Source organism: Camelus bactrianus, chromosome 7, assembly GCF_048773025.1.
Source record: "Camelus bactrianus isolate YW-2024 breed Bactrian camel chromosome 7, ASM4877302v1, whole genome shotgun sequence".
Lineage (NCBI taxonomy): Eukaryota > Metazoa > Chordata > Mammalia > Artiodactyla > Camelidae > Camelus > Camelus bactrianus.
This window is the reverse complement of record NC_133545.1, coordinates 46,082,321-46,103,172: the sequence shown is the minus strand read 5'-3', so window position 1 is coordinate 46,103,172 and position 20,852 is coordinate 46,082,321. Positions and strand designations below refer to the sequence as shown.

The 20,852-nt window shown below is 41.6% G+C and overlaps 1 protein-coding gene across 3 annotated transcripts in view; it reads right to left on the bottom strand.

Annotated features, from left to right (window-relative positions):
• The window catches only part of IGF2BP3 (insulin like growth factor 2 mRNA binding protein 3), a 121,891-nt gene that overhangs the window by 13,397 nt on the left and 87,642 nt on the right, over nt 1-20,852 (bottom strand). For all 3 annotated transcript variants that reach the window (XM_074367346.1, XM_074367344.1, XM_074367345.1), the window contains exons 6-10: nt 17,435-17,716; nt 13,718-13,852; nt 12,361-12,483; nt 10,039-10,174; nt 8,343-8,468 (exon numbers count right to left, since the gene is read on the bottom strand). In XM_074367346.1, the coding sequence (XP_074223447.1) occupies nt 8,343-8,468; nt 10,039-10,174; nt 12,361-12,483; nt 13,718-13,852; nt 17,435-17,716 (802 nt within the window). The remainder of the gene's footprint in view (nt 1-8,342; nt 8,469-10,038; nt 10,175-12,360; nt 12,484-13,717; nt 13,853-17,434; nt 17,717-20,852) is intronic.

Genomic DNA, 20,852 nt, shown 5'->3' with positions numbered 1-20,852 from the left:
ATTTTATCTGAGAACATCCATATAATATTCTTCTGAATAATATACTTTTTTTTTTTAAAGCAGGGGCAGGAGGAGGTCTGGCGGGGATAAAGACTTTTCTAATGCTCAGACTAAATCTAATGTGTAACTTGCCCAGATCTGCCCCATTGTACTTTGCCATGACTGTATAATTATTTGCTTTCTGGGCCTTGTTCCAGAAAGATTTTATGCTGCTTACAAAATACACAAAATTTAGAAAGGTAAGACAAAGGAAGTGAAGAAATAAGAACATAGGGACCTCAACAGATAAGATAAAACCAGAAATGCTGTTACCATACAAATTTGGCTCTAAGCTTTCTAGCTGCTAATTAAAGAAAAAAATGAATTAGTTGCAAGAGAAAAACTACTTGTTCACTTAGTAAAAACTACTTTTGCAGAGACTGACCCCAGAGAGCAACTTCTGAATATCCTCAGAAGCCTAATGTAATAGTTGTCATCCTTAGAGCAGAGGTCCTGGAGCATGTGTCTTAGCCTGGAATATACTGAAGGCCAATGCTATGAGAAAAGCTGATGGGCAGAAACTGTTATAGCCTCAAAAACTGAACAAAAGCAAAATTATTTTTCTGACACAGTGATGAAAGGCTACAGATGGGTTTTTTTCCCATTGATTTTTGGGAGGTGGGGGTGGGTAGGAGGTAACAAATCCAATAGGCAGATTAAGAATACATTTAAAAGTTGTATAGAGCTTTGGAAAAGGAATGGTGATCAGGAGAGAAAGGCTAAATGGACCAAAATATAATAGAAAGAAAGGGCAAAGACATGAAGAATCAGTATGCAGACAAGTGTCCTAACTTGGGATGAAAACAGGAGCCCCAGAAATCTAAGGGCAGTGTTAGAAGCAAACCAAGCACACCAGGAGTGGGCCTAGACTGGTGGGCAGTGCTGTGTGCTCTTGGCAGTAGCCCCCATGAAAAGCTGACTCATCAGATGTCTTGAAGCCTGATGAAGATGCTTCTGAACACCCACCCAGTTCCCTTTGTTCCAGTTCCATGTCCAGCAAGCCTATCCCTGGCCATAAATTAGTTTTCAAGGAAAATTTCCTCTGGGAATATAAGTCATTTCACATAAACATCCTGTCTACTTGACAATCATTAAAGTGGCCTGTTCTTATATGGGATTCTGTACAGTGAGCCATGTTTCTAGGATTGGGATGGACACCCAGATAAGCAGATAATTTTTACTTATAAAACTAAGAAGCCAGAACGAGGGGCTATGATAAACCTCTTTCACCTATGAATTTAAGTCTCTGAAATGAGCTTGAAAAAACTCAACTCTTTCTCCACACGCATGCTTTGCATTTAAGTTAACGTTCAGCTGTGTTATCCTGAACCCTTCTTCCTAAACCTTCAGAGGTGAAGGATATTCAGGACACAAGCTGCTTCCCAATGGCTTTCTGCCAGATGCCTATCGGCAAAACTTCCTTTGGCCTTCTTGGCAGGCCCTATGCTATAGCTTGAAATAACAGAAGAACAAAGCTGCTCAACTGAGAGTTTGCATAACTAGTGAAGCCTGCCAATGAGTAATTCCTAATCGTCTATGATGAGGGGATACAAGAATGAGCAAACAGTAAGGTTAAGTGTATTTACTTTGTGGAGAACAGAATCTAAGACATCACAAAGGCATGGAAACACACATGCCAGCCAATGAGCCCAGCCTCCAGGAACCTGGAAGAATGCCAATGTCTCCCTTTGCCTTATAAAATAGATACTCCTGGCCTTTTTTGTTTTGTTTGTTTTCTTTTGTTTTAATGGATTTTGGTCTGGAACTGAAATTGAGTTTACTCAACTTCATGACCTGAACAGAATACTGAAGTCTTTAAAAAAAAAAAAAAGGCAAAAAAGTTTCTCCCCAATAACTAGGTAGCTAAGGCCTCTTAGAGATAATAAATGTATTCAATGAGTTATTTACTTTGAAACTGTTTACTGACAAAAGAAGTGCACCCACAGTAAGAAATTCCAAGGAGCAGGACTAAGAGACCCCATCAGAGTCATCTGATCTAACAAATCAAAATATTTTATTTCTTAAAGAGCACCTCAGACTAGGTAAGACCTATGAAAGTGTTCACCTTTCTTGCCTCTTCCATAAGCAGAAAGCTAGCAATTTTCAGATTACACTGTTCTGGAGACTTTTGTGCAGCCTCCAAAGGCGCTATCAAAATGATGAAGACAACGGCTCTAAGGCTAACTTCTGCCAACCCAGACGCAGGCTGCCAAGAGCGTCCAGCTACGGGTGCCGTCATGTGCTATGCCAGCTCCAGCTCCTGCTCTGCTCGCTAGCTGCCAATTGCCTCTTCCCTACTGTTCAAGCATTTCTGAAAGGAGCATTTCCTGTCATTTATAAACTCGAAGTTTGCCAATTAAGTACTGCATGAGCCAGCTGCTAGGCAGGAACTAGAGACTTTTTGTCTGTTGGAAGAACCGACTCTGGCTCTATTGGAAAAATCAACCTGGCAGGTTCCAGGAAGAAGGGTATGATTTAGGGGGAGGGAATAGAACAGAGGCAAGGGATTTATCCCAAGACAAGATGCATCAATTCTACTTTCATGTTACAAAGCAGAAGAGGGCAAACATAAGTAGAAAAATGAAACAAGTCTAAAAGAGGAAGCAGTACATAAAAATAGAGTCAGAGTCTTTGAACCACTTAGTCATCCAAACCTACTCCTTGCCAGGCAGTTTACGTTTCAAGTAAAAGCAGATTCACTGCTCACCTAACAGGGCATCAACGATAGACTATCTTAGTATCGGACTTCTCTATGAGAGCTTCTGTGGAACAGTAAGCTTCTCAGCAGCAGCAGTAGATGCAGTGCAGGAGCATCGTCAAGTGTTGAGAGCAAACACCTGCCTGCCTTTAATTCTCTATCTACCCCAGTTTTTAGACACAGGCACACCTCAGAGACATTGCAAGTCCGGTTCCAGACCACCCCATTAAACCATGTATCACAACAAAGTAAGTCACAAGAATTTTTTTGTTTCCCAGTGCATATGTTATGTTTATACTATACTGTAGTCTTTAAGGGTGCAATAACAGCATTATGTCTGAAAAAAAGGTACATACCTAATCAAAAATAATGTTGTTGGAAAAATGGCACCTATAAGATTTGCTCAATGCAGGGTGCTGCAAACTAATTTTTAAAAAAACAAAAATAAAAAACAAAATATCTACAAGTGCAATAAAAGGAAGCACAGTGAAATGAAGTATGACTAAATGTAACTGAACACCTACAATACTAGGTTCTTCAGCAGGAAAAGTGAAGCCAAAGGGAATAAAGGAAATTGTTAGTAAAGCTTTGGTAAATTTAATTACTGCCTTTAAAAATAATAGTTGGTTTATCTGAATTTCAAAAAGTTGTGACCACTTAATATATTAGTGATATGGATTTAGAAAAAGAACAAAGTCCAAAAATAGATAATGAAGGCAAAGCTATTCCAACTTAGAAATCCACCCTCTCCCCCAGCAAGTTATGTACTGAAATAAAACATGCTGAAGAGTTGTTCCCTGAAACATTAAACCGGAAAATTACCTGACAGCCATTTGGAAGTAAAATTTACTTTAACTGGTATCCAGAGACACAATACAATTCTCTGAAAACTGTGTTTTCCCTTTATTTAGATGAAAATAATCTGGAGGAGGGGAATTTTCTCCTCTAGAATTCATTCATTTTTCTTTGTTTTGTTTTGGAGGACTTAATAGCTTACCTCCTCCCTCCCAGGCTCCTCCCACCCAGAGATTCCTCTGACAGGTAATATTGCTAAATTCAGTAGGGCGGAGTCAAATAGCTGTCCCCAATATCTCTTTTTCCATTCCATTACAGACTCTGCTTCCCAGCTTCTCTTGCTGGGACATGACCAGGTGTTATGTTCTGGCAAACACAACACCAGCAGAAGTGTGAAAAGCTGTCCTCAGGCAGTATCCTTATATGAAGTGGCTGCTAATGTTTGATCCTTCATCCTTCCTGCTGGCTGGAATCAGACCCAATGGCTGGAGCATGAGCAGTCATTGTGGGCCAGGAGACGGCATGCTAAGCCAGGAGGAGCACTAGTCCTAGATGACAGGGCAGGACTACTACCAGCCTTGGACTGTCTACCCTTCAACTCTTTTCATGAAAAAGGAAAACTCATTTAAACTTTTTTTTTTAAACTGTAACACACAGCCAGAGCTAATCCTGACACAGATAGCATGCCAAAATATATTTAGAAGCATGAAAACTGGCATATGGCAGCACCCCACAGACGCTTTTGGACTGATATTTACCTATGGGTTTAAATGACAGGTGGTCCGAAGAAAAAGGGGTGAGTTTTTTCACCACACTTTAGTATTGAACAAGCTAGAAAAAGGGACATAACGTGAGTGGTGGATATTTACGGTTATCCCAAATATTGTCTCCTATGCAACAGCTTTGACAGAAGATTTTTTTTTAAAACAATAGTTTAGTCCCCACAGAACAGTAAACGTTACTTGCAGAACAGTAGTTCTTGACAATAAATGGGTAACAAAAAACTCCTGATCACCTTACAAAACCACAAGTTTCTGAGCTTTCAAATGCTCCCATTGAGATTCTGATTCATTAATGTAAAGCACAAAATAGAGAAAGCTGTACATTATAGAAAATTGCCAGCTAATAAATGTAATGGAAGACATAAAATATATGATTTGAGCAAATGTCAGCAATGGATATTAAGCTCAGGGTAAAAGACTGTTGGGAACAAGATACACATTCTCAAAGTACCGCTCATTACTTTTCCTTGACCACAAAAAGGAAAGGTATCTTTACAATCAAGAACTCAGACATTGCCTTTGTATGATCAAGCTTAACGTGACCAATAATAAGGCACACTGACATCAACTTGCTTCCCAATGTGACACACTGAGAAGGTATTCCTGCCCCCCAAAAAAGGTATGACCTGAGCCTAATCATGTGCAGGCAGTCAGTCAAATCCAAATAAAGGTACATTCTACAAAGCCCCTAACCAGGATTTTTCAATGCCACATAGAAGAAAACAAAGGGGTCGGGGGGATGGAGCGTGGGTAAAGATAAAAAAGGAGACTAAAGAGACATCCCAACTAAGTGAACTGTGTGATTCCTGATTGGATTCTTTACTGAAAACACACAGCTACATGGAACATTATTGGGCTAACTAAGGAAACTGAAACATGGGCAGCATATTAAATAACAGTATTATGCCAAATTTCCTAAGAGTTTTGACAATATTGTAGCTAACATCAAGGTAAATGTTCTTGAGGAGAAAAGTTCAAAATAGTACAATGCACCCATTAATAATCACTTCTAATTACAAAGTTTATAAAAATATATACCAAACACCCAAGAGAGGATTACAAACCTATGTATTTGTAAAAGGAAAAGGCAACTGTGAGCACTTATTTTTAAAGCTCACAACAGCAAAGATTTTTCCCATTTTGGAGAAAAGATGGATTACAAAAACATGTCTCCTTTCCACTTTTAAATTCGATGGATAATTCCTGACACATTCTTTGAGATCTAAGACCAATAGGTGGAGTTAGTCGTAGGTTTAAGTCTACAGAGAAATCACAAGAACACACTCATCTTTACCAAACGCACACAATATATCCACAATTTCAGCCATTCCAGCTAGACAGATGACAGACTTGCCTCATTTCTTAGCATTTAGTGTTTCGAGTGGAATCGCCTATACCAGTTCAGGGAACTGTCCGGCTGTGATGTTGGGGATTCTGCTACGTCACTACCTAGAATACATGTAGAGTAAAATATGCCCACTGGAATTCTGCAAAGAACATGGATTTCTAAGAATGTCCACATTTTATCCTTTTAAGAATGAGAATTTCCTTTTCCTGCCCTTGAAGCCACCAGGCAGGCCGTTCGGGGTTCCGGGCTCCGCCATCTTGCGGTGCTTCCCCCTTGACCGCTGGCAGCCCCTGCATCTTCCGTTCCCACTGGCTACTTCCAGTTGCACCTACTGTGTTTAGTTTAAAATCTCAAGAGAAGCAAGACCACTTTATTCCAGTGAGATCACTCTCACTACATTTATTCTTGGCTCACTAATTAAAGATCACTGATCTCCTTCTCCCAGGTCTTAAAATAAAACAGAACAGCTACTTGTGTAAGTCATTCAGACATTTAATATGGTAAAAGTGCTTTGGAAATATATTTTTTAATATGATATCACTTCTCTTAAAACAATCCTAATTTTTCCAACACAATAAACTATTCTATAGAACCATATCATTAAATTAAAAAATTGGTGAGGGGTACGGTGTACAGCTCAGTGGTAGAGCACATACCTAGCATGCAAAAGGTCCTGGGTTCAATCCCCAGTACCTCCACTAAACATAAGTAAGTAAGTAAATAAACAAATAAACAAGTAAATAAAACCTAATTACCTCCCTCCCCTGAAAGAAATATCAATAATTTAAGAAAAGAGTTGTTCAATTTAAATTGGGAAAGTGACGAGTAGAGAGACTAAGGGGCTTGCCCAAGGAGCAAGCTAGAGCTGCTTGCAAGCAGAAATGTAGGTTAGGTAAGAGTTTCTATAGCACAGAATTACTTTAAATAATCAGCTCCTTGTGGCTTTTAATCAATGTCATTTTACACTGAAGTGTCAGGGAGATATCTGCTCTAAACTCAATCATAAGACAAATGCGTCTATTTGTAATAAAGAAATTAGCAGGCATATTAGAGGTTAAGTCCATACACTCTCTTTAGGCTCACTTGTACCCTCTTTTTGTTATCAGATTCTATAAAAACTAGAAATGTTGGACCTGAAGGAAGAGTTCTTAGAGATAATTCACCCAGCTCAGCTTCTTCACCGTGCAGGTGAGAAAACAAGCCTGGAGGGAAGTAGAGACCGACCACAGCGATACCAACAGAGCTGGCCTGACCAGGGTTCTCCCAGCAGGGCGCTTTGTCTTCCCACCAGTTCCCTTTAACACCAGGGTACAAACATGGCAGCCACTTCACCTCACCTTGAGCCCTGGTACAAAGCTTCAGCAAACGCATCATCAATCTATCCACACTTGGTATGAAATTTTGACGCCTATCCTTGGACTAAAGGGCTTTGTTTCTAGGCCCAAACAGGTTCAAAGTGGCAGATGAGCTGCAGTGGAAGATGCAAATGATGCCAACAGTAAAGACAGAAACACACACACACACTGCAAGAAGATGACAAAAACTAAGCACACCTAAGAGAGGCAAAGGCAAGTCTCATTCTAAAAGGGACAGGATGAACAATCAGCAACCTGTGTTCCCTGGAGGATCCAGTGGCATTTTATTCTACATGTACTCTAGGCAGTGGTATAATGGAATCCCTCATCTCCTCCCCCTGGACATTTCTCTAATTTGGTGTAGGAGGTACCACTCAACACTTTATTTGGTAAGATCAGATCCAAATAGGAGGAGAAAGATGTAAAACCAAATTCATTGAGGAAGATCCTAGAATGCTAATTATTGCACATGATTAACAATGATAATTGGAGGTAGATGATGCAAATGAATTGTGAACTTCTTTCCAAAACCAGTATTGCACAGGGGGAGGGTGTAGCTCAAATGGGAGAGCACATGCTTAGCATGCATGAGGTCCTAGGTTCAATCCCCAGTACCTCCTGTAAAAATAAATAAGTAAACCTAACTAGCCCCCACTCCCACCCCCCAAAACACTATTATACATGTTGTCTGTTCTGCTGCATTTATTTTCATACTATCACTGGTCTCCTATTTCTGACTCAGGAACAATTCTATTCTTAAAAAGCAAATATAAAAATAAGGATTATTTCTTAATAATCAACCTATTTAAAAACAGACAAATAAAAGCTGTTTAACGTTTGCATACAAACACACATGCAGAGCGGATCTGTGGGCACGACTATCTGAGCTCACTGTTTACTAAGTACAAACATTCAAATTGGAAAGCATGGCTGGTCTTTACTGACCTTTCAAAGCAGTAAACTTTCAGGTGAAGTTCAAGATGAAGGAAGTCTTTTAAAAATTTTTTCCTTCAACACTTAAAAATAATAACCCTTCCTCAAAGTCTACAACTTCTCTTTTTATATTTGAAAATTCATGCTACCTACCACCCAAAAACTTCAAAATAACTCAAATGTCTACAAAGATAAAAAGATTCCATTGACAAGAACTGGAAAGCACATACTGGCGTCAAACTGATGAGCGATCACACAGGGACCAGGTTTTACATTAAGACTTCCCCCAGTTTGCAACTAATGTCACACTACTTGAGGGCAGTAAGGCCAGACTGTGTCCCTCTGACTTCATCCCACTCAACCATCAAGAAAGCCAAGGCACACTGTCTTACCTCAAACTGAGGGTAAGGAGGAGTCATAGCTGAAGGGGGCCCTGAGGTGGGAGGTGGCATCCCTGAAGTGGGCGGGAACAGACCCAAGGCATTCAGATTCAATCCAGGAATTAAATGTGCTTGAAGCTGCAATGGTAAAAAGGTCCCTTCACTTTACAATTAAAAGGTAAGTGTCAGTGAGCATTTATAAGTGATAATATTAAGACTGTGACCTCTTGTCTAGTAAAGAAAAAAGATCATTTTATGACTCAAATTTTAGAACAAAGCAGACATCCATGTATAATTACATAGGCTTGAGTACATAGGCTATGTCTGGTTTATATTTCTTGATATTTTAAAATCCACGTACTGTTTGCCTCCTCTTTGATCTGAAGCCACACTAGGCTTCTCAAAGCAAGGAACATAGCACTTCCTTTCCTTTATGACCGGCTCCCAGCGCCTAGACACACATGTACTCTGTACACTCTGGGTGCACAGTAAATACAGACTGAAAACCTTGCATTAACTGAGGAAGCAAGCAAACAAGATCCGTTCATTGAAAAACAGACCAGAAACACAGACACATCTATTAAGAGAGCTTTACTTCATGGAAAAAGTTTGGCAGTCCTGAGGCTAAGTCAAGCCCTTTGGAAATCAGGTCCCAGCCGCATGAAACTACCACAACTAAACCTTTCTTTGGAATGGATCCAGGAGCTAGAAATGGGACTTTGTTTTGGTTTCATTCTATCAGAGTTGAGGAAGGTGGAGATTAGAGAACTGAGATGTGCACATACTTGAGACTCTTTCAAAGGCACACGGGGTCGGGTGTACTCCCGAGTGACTGAAACGACTGAATGGCAGTGGTAACGTGGAGGCAGGCAGGAGGCAGGCAGGCGTGCAGGGGTAAACCAATGAGCACTCTAGGCTCTTCCCACAAAGGTAGCATCATTTTCACATTTCCCTTCTCCTAAGTGTAATGTTTCAGATGACAGGCCCAGTTGAGGCTTTTTTTTTCCCCAATCATTTGCTTGAAAATTCAAGAGGGACTTTTGAAATGCTCCATTTTCAGCACCATCCCATCCACTAAGGAATGTCAGCAATTCACTTTAATTGCCTTCGCTGCATTACACAGGTGGGTTTGTCATTTGAAATTCTTCTACCGCCAAGGTTTATGAGTAACCAAGGCTTATGAGTAACTAAGTAAGTTTTAAGTTTATATTCCTAACAGTAGCTTTCATGTGCACTGTATCTATCATAATCCTAATAAGCATACAATGTAGGCAGTAGCCCCATTTTATCGATAAGGAAACAATGCTCGGTGAGACCAAGTAAGTTGTCCCAGAGGACAGAGCTACGGCTAATGAATGGTTGAGCTGGGATTCAAACCCAGTTCACATACCTCTAAAGCCTACATTCCTAATAATCTCCTTCAAATTAACATCGCATGGAAGATACTAACCTTTTAAAGGCAGGTAGGTACTAGCCTTACCTCACAGATAAGGAAGCTAAGGCTCAAAGTTGGCTAAAATCACAGAGATAACCAAGCATAATGTCAAAGCCTGTGACTTCCGAACTTTTCCAGGGCACAGTGGTGCTAAAAATCAGTTAGAAACTACATCTAACAAAGATGCCACTAAAGGAATCAATGTTAATGCAACTGAAAACATCTTTTAACTGTTCATCAAAATAAAGACACTTCCTTCATATTAAAACTAACATTCATGGAAGCAATATCATTTTCATAAGACTCCCTGATTTTCTTCATTATCTCTTCCTCAGCTTTGGCACACGTTTCCACGTTGCCTTTGACTGTAATGGTGCGCTCCGGATTGTACAGCGTCAGTTCCTGCAATCTGCAGAAGGAAACAGAGGGGGAAGAAAAAGACTGGAAATTATAGGAGGAAGAGAGTTAATAATAGTTCAGCCACAGATGGCAATCAAAACCCAAATGTGGAGGCTGGCAATACATAAAAGTGGGTGGTTAGGCATGATGAAAAATGAGTAAGCCCCCAAAGACACGAATCTAAGAACTGTAAAGCTACAGGAGAGAAGAAAATACTGCTCCCCTCCACCTTCTCAATAAAAATCACTGGGCGTACACAATTCAATTAAGCCCATGTTTTAAACACAGGATCCTCTTGACCCCGTAAGGTGAACTATTTTCACAATTTAACAGTGAAATGAAAAGAAAATGATCAGGGGACCTACAGTTTTAGCAGAAACCAAGAACCAGATGTACATAACCTTTACGAAGTATGTTCCTCATCTGCACTGACCAATTCTAGGCATAACTGGCATTCTCGTGCAATTGCATTTTCTGGGTCAGCAAGCAGGGAATAAGCACGGACATATTCCAAGAAGGAAAAGCAGAATTCATATGTCTAAACTTACTTTTTGCCAGTAACTTTAGAATTTATATCAAAGTAGGCTGGAGGAAATATAAATCAATTTTTGACTCAGTTTAAAAAATGGCCTCTTAATGACCTTTCAAACAACTAAAAAGTTAGAATCGAACAGCAATATTCAGGAAGCCCCTTGAAAATCAATTCTATTTCAATGAAAGAGAAGAAAAAGAAGATGCAGGGATTTGAAAACCCTTTAATTGGAAAAAAGAAAGAAACCCCTTGCTTGACTCAGATCCTGCTGAAGTTTCAAAGTCCACTCAGATGACATCTGAGACCATCTAAGCCTGAGCCAGTCAACAGCCTTGAAGGGAAAGCAATGAGAGATACTTACCTGGAAACAAGACTAAGTACACAGACTGAAAGGATACACGATATTGGGCCAGTTCTCCTTTATATTCCTAGGGGTAAAATTCTCACTGTCACTACCAGCTGACTGTCTTAAGTTAAACTTGAACCAGATGAATGGGATCTTATTCTTTAACGTCTTCCTAAACTTGCTAAAAACACCAACATCTACCCAATGAGGGCTATTTAGCCAAGACTAAAGAAGTGTTTCTCATCTCCAGTGTCACCTCTCCTCTCCCCTGCCAAGCATTTTATATTACACTTTTTAAAAGCTGCTTCCAGAACAGCTTTTAAGATTTCTTTCTCTTAAAACCCTCCCATTTTCTGAGCATAACATTCAAGAAGGGGTAGGACCGCTGGTTATTTTTACCACTTTGTGGTTTCTCCATCATTTACAACCAAGCAGGACTTTCCTACCTCCTTACCATCCCCTTCTTTGAAAGCTCCTTGCTACATGAGCATATTGTCCCCGTCTTCCCTACTATTCTTCATTGGTCCATCAAATCTCTTCCTACCTCAGCTTTTTTGGGTACTCTGAATGAAACTAAGGAAAGCCACCCTCAGAAAAGAAAGGCCTTTCCATATCACTGCAGAGCACTTATGGACCCCAGGTGTGGTGGCCAGCCCCCAAGCTGACCCACTCCCCAGAGATGTGTAGCTCCTCCCACACTGAACAGAGCTGACTTGTGTGAACAAGAGTGAAATGGTACAGAGTACGACCTCTGGGGCCTCATCCTAAAACACATTAGCACTTCCGTCTTGCTCTTTCCTAGAACATCCACTCTGAAGGAAGAAAGTTGCCTAGTCCCGAAGACAGCCTGACAGCCGTGTGGAGAGGTCCACGAGGAGAGAGCAGAGCTTTGTCCAAGAGCCGGCACCGACTTGTCAGCAGCATCAAGAGACCCCGAACCAGAACCACTCAGTCAACCTGCTCCTGTGTTCCTGACCCACAGAAGCTGGTGAGCAATGTGTGCTCACCCTTGTCTTCAGCTGTCAGATGTTGGGATACTTTGTTACACAGCAATGGATAATACACTGTATTACATATTCCAACTCTGGGAGTATATGCCAGAAAATATGACCAAGGCTTCAGCTACAAAAAATGAATGTGAAGTATTTAGTGCTTCCTGCCTTTTGAGTCAGATAGCAGGCAGTGGACCGAGTTTGAGAAATGAAGTACAGTGGTACAGTCCAGCTCAGACAACTGTAAAATGCTTAATATATAACCTACAGCTTAGAAGCAGTGTTTGAAAATGTTCTAATTCAGAAGAAAGTAAGACTGCACTTACGGAGATATTGTGATTTTAGTGTCCGTGTCTTGCTCAATTTTTTTAAGGTTTCTTCCTTCCTTACCAATAAGACGTCCTACAAAGTTATTATGGGCTAAGATCTTCAAGGGAATCTCTTCTGTGCTGTAAAGAAAAAAAAAATGGTCATGAAATTAGGGTAAGCAAACCTACCCTTGGGTAAAAAGACAATATTCATTCATTAAACATTTACTCCCTACCTACTATATAGGAAGCATTACGCTGGGTAGAGTTTAAAGCCTGTGACCATTAGCCTACATTCTAGCAATGCATGAATAGAGGGGGTGAAAAAACATTAACAAGTGTTTGGAGAGAAGTTAATTTTTAAAAGTTTTCTGTTCATCTCAGGAAATAATTTCCAGTGATGGATTCTGTTAGCTCTTTGAAAACACCTTACTCAAATCTAGTACCAGTAAACAAGGTACAAATGCAAAACAGTATGATGTTAGAATATGTTTAAAACACATACCTAGAGACAGCATTCCCAATTTACAGAAATAAACAGAAGGTACTCAACAGTGGTAACACTTTGGGGAAAGAATTTAAGAGCAGGACGACGGGGCAGGGGTTCACTTTCCTTTTGTACTTTCCTAAATTCTCAAGTCTTATACACATCACTGTTTAAAAAATGTCATTGGGGTTATCTGGACGGTGGCTTTTTCTTTTTCTCTATATTAAAAAAGGAATTATAATCTTACAAAACAGCAACTTATAACTAACTTATTTATACCGTATTTTAAATGTATATATTCAATGTGTGCTAAAGGTCCCTACAAATGAAGTGCTGGTGCCCCCATCCCCAGGAGTCTGTCTCTAGCACAGCACCGTGCTGTACGCTGCAAGCAGCCCAGAGCCCAGCCTCTGCTCAGGGTTCCTGTGCAAAAAAGATATTTGGAGTTTCAACCTTAAACACCCAAATAAGTCTCCAGTTTACCTTAGCACAAGATGAGGGGCTCCCCACCTTCATTCTCCCCGCTGCTGCAGGGTAGGGCTGGGCAGGCAGAAGCGTGAAGGAGTGAGGATTTGGGGCTCCTGCTTTGGGTAAATCCCTTGGGCACTTCTTGGACCTTAGGCGGGCTTCCTGTGACCCCCCCCCCATCGCCTTCTTCTGCAGCTGGACTTTCCCCATTAACACCACCCACAACATATCCCAACATGGAACGAAAAGAAGTATTTAAGAGATTTATGCTTTACAACCAAGTCAACAGTCCCAACCCACTGTCACTCTTTGGGAGAGCATTCCCCTTGGTTTGTTGGCAATTCCCAAGAATTGTGTCACACAATTCCAACACAAGACAGCATAATATCAACCTCTTCAAGGTTAATCCTCTTTACTCACAATTTTATATCTTGAGCTTCTTTGTGCATGATCTCCAGGATAGACTTACAAGCTGCAGAGGTGCCCTCAGGGGTAGAGAGGATAGTAATCGACTTCTCAGCAGCGCCCGCATTCTCTTTACGATGGACATCAATTCTTACGGGGTGCAAAAAGGGGAGGAAACACGAGCTGTGAGCACATATTCACGACAGAGCCTGTAATTACCAACTCTGAAGTCACAGGACTTCTGAGCAAAGAGTGGATGACTCACTTCCCTCAAGAGCATAAACTCTTGATAAGCTGTCACCATTGATGAGACAAATATTAGTTCCCGGAATTCTCCCCTCTCTTTCCCCAAGTAGGGGCATCTTTTCATTCTGTGCAAGCTGCATGTGCTTAATTTTCCTTTTCGGTGCCACAGGTCAAACACTCACATCCGAAAGCCTGGGTTCAAACAAAAGGCCTTCTTCTGCTCTAAACCCAAGGGGAACTGGAACACATGCCAAGAGGACTGGAGTGGAATCCCACAGGCCAGGCTGAACGCCTGCCTCTACACAGCACGTCCACCATTCGTCTTATGTGGAGATTTCGTTCATCTGCTTCCTCTTGCAGGGCTCCTTCTGTATTTTGCCTCCTTGATAAAGGCAAGTCCACAGCAGTGATAGGAATGGAAGCCAGAGAGATGGCAATTCTACTTCAAAGAAAAGCAAATGGCCAATAAACACAAAATGATGTTCAACCTCACTGGTAATTAAAACAAGATGTCATTTTCTTCTAAATCTGCTGATATTTTAATGGATGAAATTAAGTACTGGCAAGAGGGTGGGTAACTGGGCACACCCATACTCTTGGCATGGAGGAGGGTATAGAACAAACTGCCAGGACCTAGCAAAGCTAAGCCGCAGATTATCTCTTGCCCCAAGAACTCTACTTCTCATAACATCTCCTACAGACGGAGTCTCATACGTGGGCCAACAGTGGTCTTTCTCACCCTCAGCACTACTGACATTTTGGGCCAGATCAGTGCTTTGTTGTGGGGCTGTCCTGTGCACTGTAGGACGGTCAGCAGATCTCTGGGCTCTGCCCATGAGACGCCAGCAGCAAACCCCCTCCTCCAGTTATGACAACCAAAAATCATCTCCAGACATTGCCAAATGTCTGCTGGAGGAAAAGATCACCACTGGTTGAAAACCACTAAAGTGCAGGAATGTTCACTGTAGCACTACTCATGCCAGAAAGAAAATTGGAATTATCTTTAAAATACCTATCAGGAAGAAATGGTTAAGCAACACTATATATTATACAGCTGTTCAAACACATGTGGTAATATTACAGGTACCAATGTAGTAAGAGGTCCTTGATCTTCTGTGGAAAAACACAATACATACCATGATACGATTTCTTTTTTAAAGCTACACATGTTAGTAGATACACGGAACTGGTCCTGTGAAGACACATCCCCGAATTAACAGTGGTCACCTCGGGGGTTAGATGAAGGGTAACTCTTTGTTTTTACAATGTGCATACTATATACATTTTGAATTAGAGACAAAATAAGTCTTCCTTTTAAAAAGTACAAAAAGGAAAATCAACTATCCAAAAAAGTGTGTTCAGGGGAATTTAAGTATCTGTGCGTTCCTCTCGCCACTCAGACACTGGACAAGAGCTACGTAGCTCCTGGTCATGAGAATGACCACTTCGTCATGCCAATAAAATGAAAGCTTGCATTTCTTTTTCCTAAATGTCTGATTGAAAACTGAAGATTTATCTAACAACTAAAACCTACCACTAAAAATAAGGGCAATGTGGAAATGAAACAACTAAGGGCTATCCAGAAATGACCACTAAAAAAGTATCTAAGTATCTGAGAGAGCAGCTTCCATCTCTTCCAGCCCCTGTTCAATTCCCCGTCACGATAAGTATCGCTTCTGTCCTGGTAGCAACGTGTTCACCTCCCTCCTTCTGGTTTACTTCCACCTGCTCTCTGTGTTAAGGGTTACTAAACCCTGATCCTCCCAGAGAAGGAGATGCTGCTTTACAGATCATTCCAGAAACAGAGGCTCTGATAATGACGAGCTCCAGTGGCAAGAGTTAATTAAATCCGCTGGCAGAGCTGCACGCGAATCATCGGATACAACAAAAACTGCTTCCCTTCCCTTTCCTTCCTCCATCCTCCTGCTTAAATAAAACAAACAGTTCAATTTAAATCATAGAAGCTCTTTCCTCTGACAAGGAAATGAGTAGCTTTCAAAGGAACAACTCTATCTGCCACGTGACAAGGAAGGGAAACCATTAATAATTAGTTTCTGCAGGTAACAGTGGATCATGGGCAGCAAGAAGCCTTTAAATTTTACTATTAAAAGCAGGCAGAGCTAAGATGAAAACTGATTAGGCTAGGGTTTAATTGTCTTCCCCACCCTCTACATGATCAAGTCAAGGCCACTGAGTTGCACCAAGGTCACCAGCACCCAGCACCTCCTGCTTCAAAGCAGGGAAGGCAGGACCAGACGCCACTCTCCGGGGGAGGGGCACACAACCACCACTGGACAGCTCGTTTGGGTTCTGCCTGAGTAAGGAATCTGCTCGCTCAGCACAGGCATGGCACCTAAGATGAGTACAGATAACCTTCTAAACCTGTGGGAACAAACACAGAAGCAAGGTATACACAGCACCAGACTTGTACTTTCTGAGAAAGATTGCTTAATTCCTTGGATCACACAAAATAACTGTTCTTACTAAATTTAAAAAGCAAAATAATACACAGTTGTCTCTGTAGCTGGCCCAAGGCCACATCCCTACACTTCTGTGTAGAAGGACACAGAGAGGTGTGGACACAGCCTCGTCCCCCTACTCCACCCACAGCTCCTCAGGAAACCTGGCAGCAGCCGGCCCAGAGCTGTGCCTGGGAGCAATTTACACAACCAGGGTGGGGAGAGAGCTCATCACCAAGCTTCTTTGGGTCAAAATCTCCACATACAGCACAACAGGATGGTTAATAAAGCAAAATAATGAAGATATAATGCACTGTAGCTTCTAAACTGAGAAAGTACCTCAGATGTATGTTAAGGGCATTAAACATCATTCACCTGCAGTTATTTCAGTCACTTGACAAATGTGAGAGCCTTCCACACATCAGGCAATGTGCTCAGCACTGGGACCATGGTGGTCAATCAAAACCAACTCTTCCTGCTTTCTACTCCTAAAAAGTTAGCTCCAGGGTCTGACGGAGAAATCTTTCAATCCCTTAAAAGCTGCAAATTAAAACTATCAACGGACTACATGGCTTAAATATGGACAATAAGCTGAATGACTCTTGACTCTTGACTAAAGTAAAGCAAGACTGAGAAACGATCTGTTTTGGACCCAGGAAATTACTTCCAAAAGCAATGAAGGCAGGTATCACGGGAGGCAGGAGTGGAGAAGGGGGAGCAGAGAACCATCTAGAAGCTGCCCTTTTGTTCACCAGGGCCTCCCTCATCAGAAGGGGATTAGGTATCATTTGTTTTCCAATCATGTGTGAAAATCTGAGGCTCCCTTTGAGATTAAGTTTTAGCCCCAGGTTCATATAAAATGAACACTGAGATATCAAATCACAAGGTTCTTCCGGATTCCCAAGTACCATACCAGATGGGATCATAACCGCGTTGAGAAGGGCACCAAGCACCAGAACAACATACTCTGTTTTTAAGACTCAAGCGGAAACTGTGAACGCCCCCCGACACACTCAGGAATACTCACTTCGACTGGGTCTGCTTGGTAATGTTCCGAATGGTGGCACCTTCTTTTCCAATAATGGCTCCAACGAACTGGGTGGGAACCAGCAGGCGCAGGGGCAAGTCACACGGTTTCTGCTTGGACACTGACCCTGGAGACCCCTGCCTCGATGAGCCCCTCTGCCCAAACCCACGGCGACCCCGGGGCTGCTGCGAGGGGTTCTGCTGGGCAGCCATTTCGTCGGGGATGTAGGCCACTTTCAGCGTGAAGTTCTCTAGCTGGAATCCATTCAGTTTGTCTAAAGCTCTAAAAGTGGACAAGGAGCAGGGGATGGGAAGAGAAATCGAGCTATATAACAGAACTTTCAGCAAAGTAATACCCACCTCTCCCACTTGGGATTATTGGCTCTAAAACTTCTGAACAAAGCAAACTCAGACCACACAACCCGCCCCCCACAACTTTTCCTTTGAAGACACACAGGAAAGACCAAGAAGTTCCCAAAGGGAATGTATTTGCCATCTACCAATAAAGTAAAGAATATTCTGTCCAACTCTTGACTACGCTATTACCCATGAGGTTAGTAACAGCTTATGAGTCCCCGAACAGCAGGAGGGAGTGAGCAGTCCCCGTCCTGCCTAGTCTTTCCAAATCAGAGTGGAAAAGAGGTTACAAATACAAACCTCCCCCTTACTTCAACCTCATAAAAAATGCAGATTTAAAACATTTTAAGAATCAAAGGACAAAAGTCTCTAAGCTACTCACTGGAGATGGACAGAATTTAACACTCAGGGAAATCAATCACTATAAATTCTCAGTACCTATTATGAGCCAGTCCCTGAGAAAATACCTGACCTTGTCCAGTTTGATATGATTTGGGGCAGAGAGGCAGTGGTGGTGGTGAACCCTCCCCCAAAAAAAGCAAATGAAGCTATTTTCTACCTTATCTATTTATCCATCTATCCATCCATCCACTCATCCCTCTATTCTGAGAGAAGCTTTACTTCTTTTTCTTTTCATTTTTGAACCTTATGATGGGAAAGTACCCACTCTTAAGCATACATCTCAATGAACTTGCACAAGGTGAACATGCATATCCAGATCCAGAACCAGGACACACCAGGGTTCCAGACACCCCGCCAGTACCTCCTCCCAGTAACGGCCCCTCCCCTAGGCTTCCAAAGCCTTAGATTGATTTTGCCTGTTACATTTCTTTATAAATATTTTGAGTAGACATGTACTCTCTCGTACCTGGCATCTTTTACTTATCATGTTTATAAGATTCATCCCAATTCTTGTGTTCTACCTCACCTACATATTTGAAAAGCGGAGAACTCAAAAAAAAAGTTGATAGAGAAGATACAGCCAAGTTTTCAGAAGCACACGTAAACACATTCCTAGTAATACATATGCCCAGTACACAACAACATTAAAAACAAATAAAGGCCCCACACTTTCTCTAGGGTTCCTCAGATTCTTTGCTCAGATTGTGCTCCAATGGGCCCTGAGTTCAACCCACGCAGGGAAAGAAAAACAGGCATGAAACAGTCTCTCTCTAGTTGCTCAGAATGGTCATTTCTGGCTCACATGCTGCTTTCCTTATTTGGGGCTCTTCAACTTTTGACTTGGATGGAAAGAAGAAAAAAAGATAGTCCCAGCACCAAAAAGGGCACCAAAAGCATGAAATTAGATGGCAGAGCTAGGCAACCAGACAAGGCATACTACTGTTCCTAGGACCCAGAATTCTGCCCTTTTCTCACCTCAATCCCCTGTTCCGTCACTGACCGACAGTGCCTTGCACACAAATGAACTCCTATTATAAAAGATCCCAGTCATACAAAAAAGCAAACCATCAAGAAATTTCTCTGGCACCATCACCAGCCCTCCAAGACCCCTCCCAGAGTAACTGTTCACAACTGCGATAACTTCTGAAAAGGGCCCAGTCCTTCCTATCTGTTTACACAGGTGTGTTCGTGTTCAGTACCTTCTTTAAAAGCATAACTGAGATCGTGATACACAGTCTTGTGACTTGCTTTCTCCCAGATATAATATATCTTGAAATATTTCCTTGTGATTTCTATGTCTGAAGGCATTCTTTTCATAAGCTTCAGAGGTGACAGCAGGGCCACAGTACAACTTATTTTATCAATGCCCTGATATAAGATACTTACATTAAATACTGTTCCTTGTTTTTTCCCTCTCCCCTTTCTTCTTAAGGAAAATGTAGATTAATGGCCCTAAAATATTTTGGCTGTTTCTGAAGGAAGACAACAGCTGAGAAACTATATTAATATCTACAATGTGTATTTATTATACAAAGTCTCAACCAACTAGACAGTCATTCAAAGCAATATTAAACCTTTTCAAAGGCCAGGAGAAACAGATCATTGAAAGTTCTTCCAAAAACATAAGGAAAGCCCAACCCAACGAAGGAATCTACTATACCTTCGGGCATAAAAGGCAACATAGTTCACTATGACATCCTTTTCCACTACAAAACTGAGTATTGCCAGCTTCAGAAGAGAATAAATTTCACTGTGGAATTAAGTCAGTAGTGTTACCAAAAAAGGTAATTAACTTCTTTTTTGAGTGGGAGGTAAGGGGGAGGCAGGCAGACAGACCTCCTTCTCCATGGGCATAGAGAAGAACATGTCAGTCACCAGCCGCTTTTATGCACTCTGGGGCTCTCCAAATAAAGCCACATGTGTCCCAAGAAACAACACTCTCAACTGGGCATAAACTGTAACGTCCAAACTTCACCGTGCTGCTTTAAAAAGATTTCTTTGAAGGGAAGAGAAAAGATTCTCTCACTTGGGAGGTCAGATAGCACACAGTTCCAGGACCCAGTGCGGAGTCTGTGTCCCAAAGACTCCCAACTCAGGCTGTCAGAGAGCAGATAGCACAAACTATGTATGTGCCATGGCTAACTGTGTATATGCCTCCGCTAACAGCCAACGAGGCAGGGTTCCTGACCCCTCAAACGACAATGCTCCAAACTTGGACATAGCTGAAGGATCAGGAGAAACCTAACTGCAAACAACAGCTTTCTCATAACTAAAATTCTACGTTTCTGAATTTTAAGTCAACCACTGTAACTTTTCTACGCACAAAGTTTAACATTCAGCTATATCGTTTAGCGGTCTGCTGAGTTCAGGGGAAAACATTATAGTATTTTCACCAACTCACCCATATATGTGAGACGTGTGATGAACAACTGTCATCGTAATTATTCAAAACATATGCATTCAGTTTAAATGGAACTCAAGGCTGTTTACTTCACCTGTGTATGACTCAGGATTCCCCTTTCCCATCACTATGTGACTCTGCTCTGATGCTACTGTCTAAGAGTCATTCCGAAGATGGTAAGTAGTTTCATTAACTGGCAGCACTTAATTACGCTGCTAAGTTTATTGGGGTAGATCACAGTGTAGAGCTGAAAGGGCCC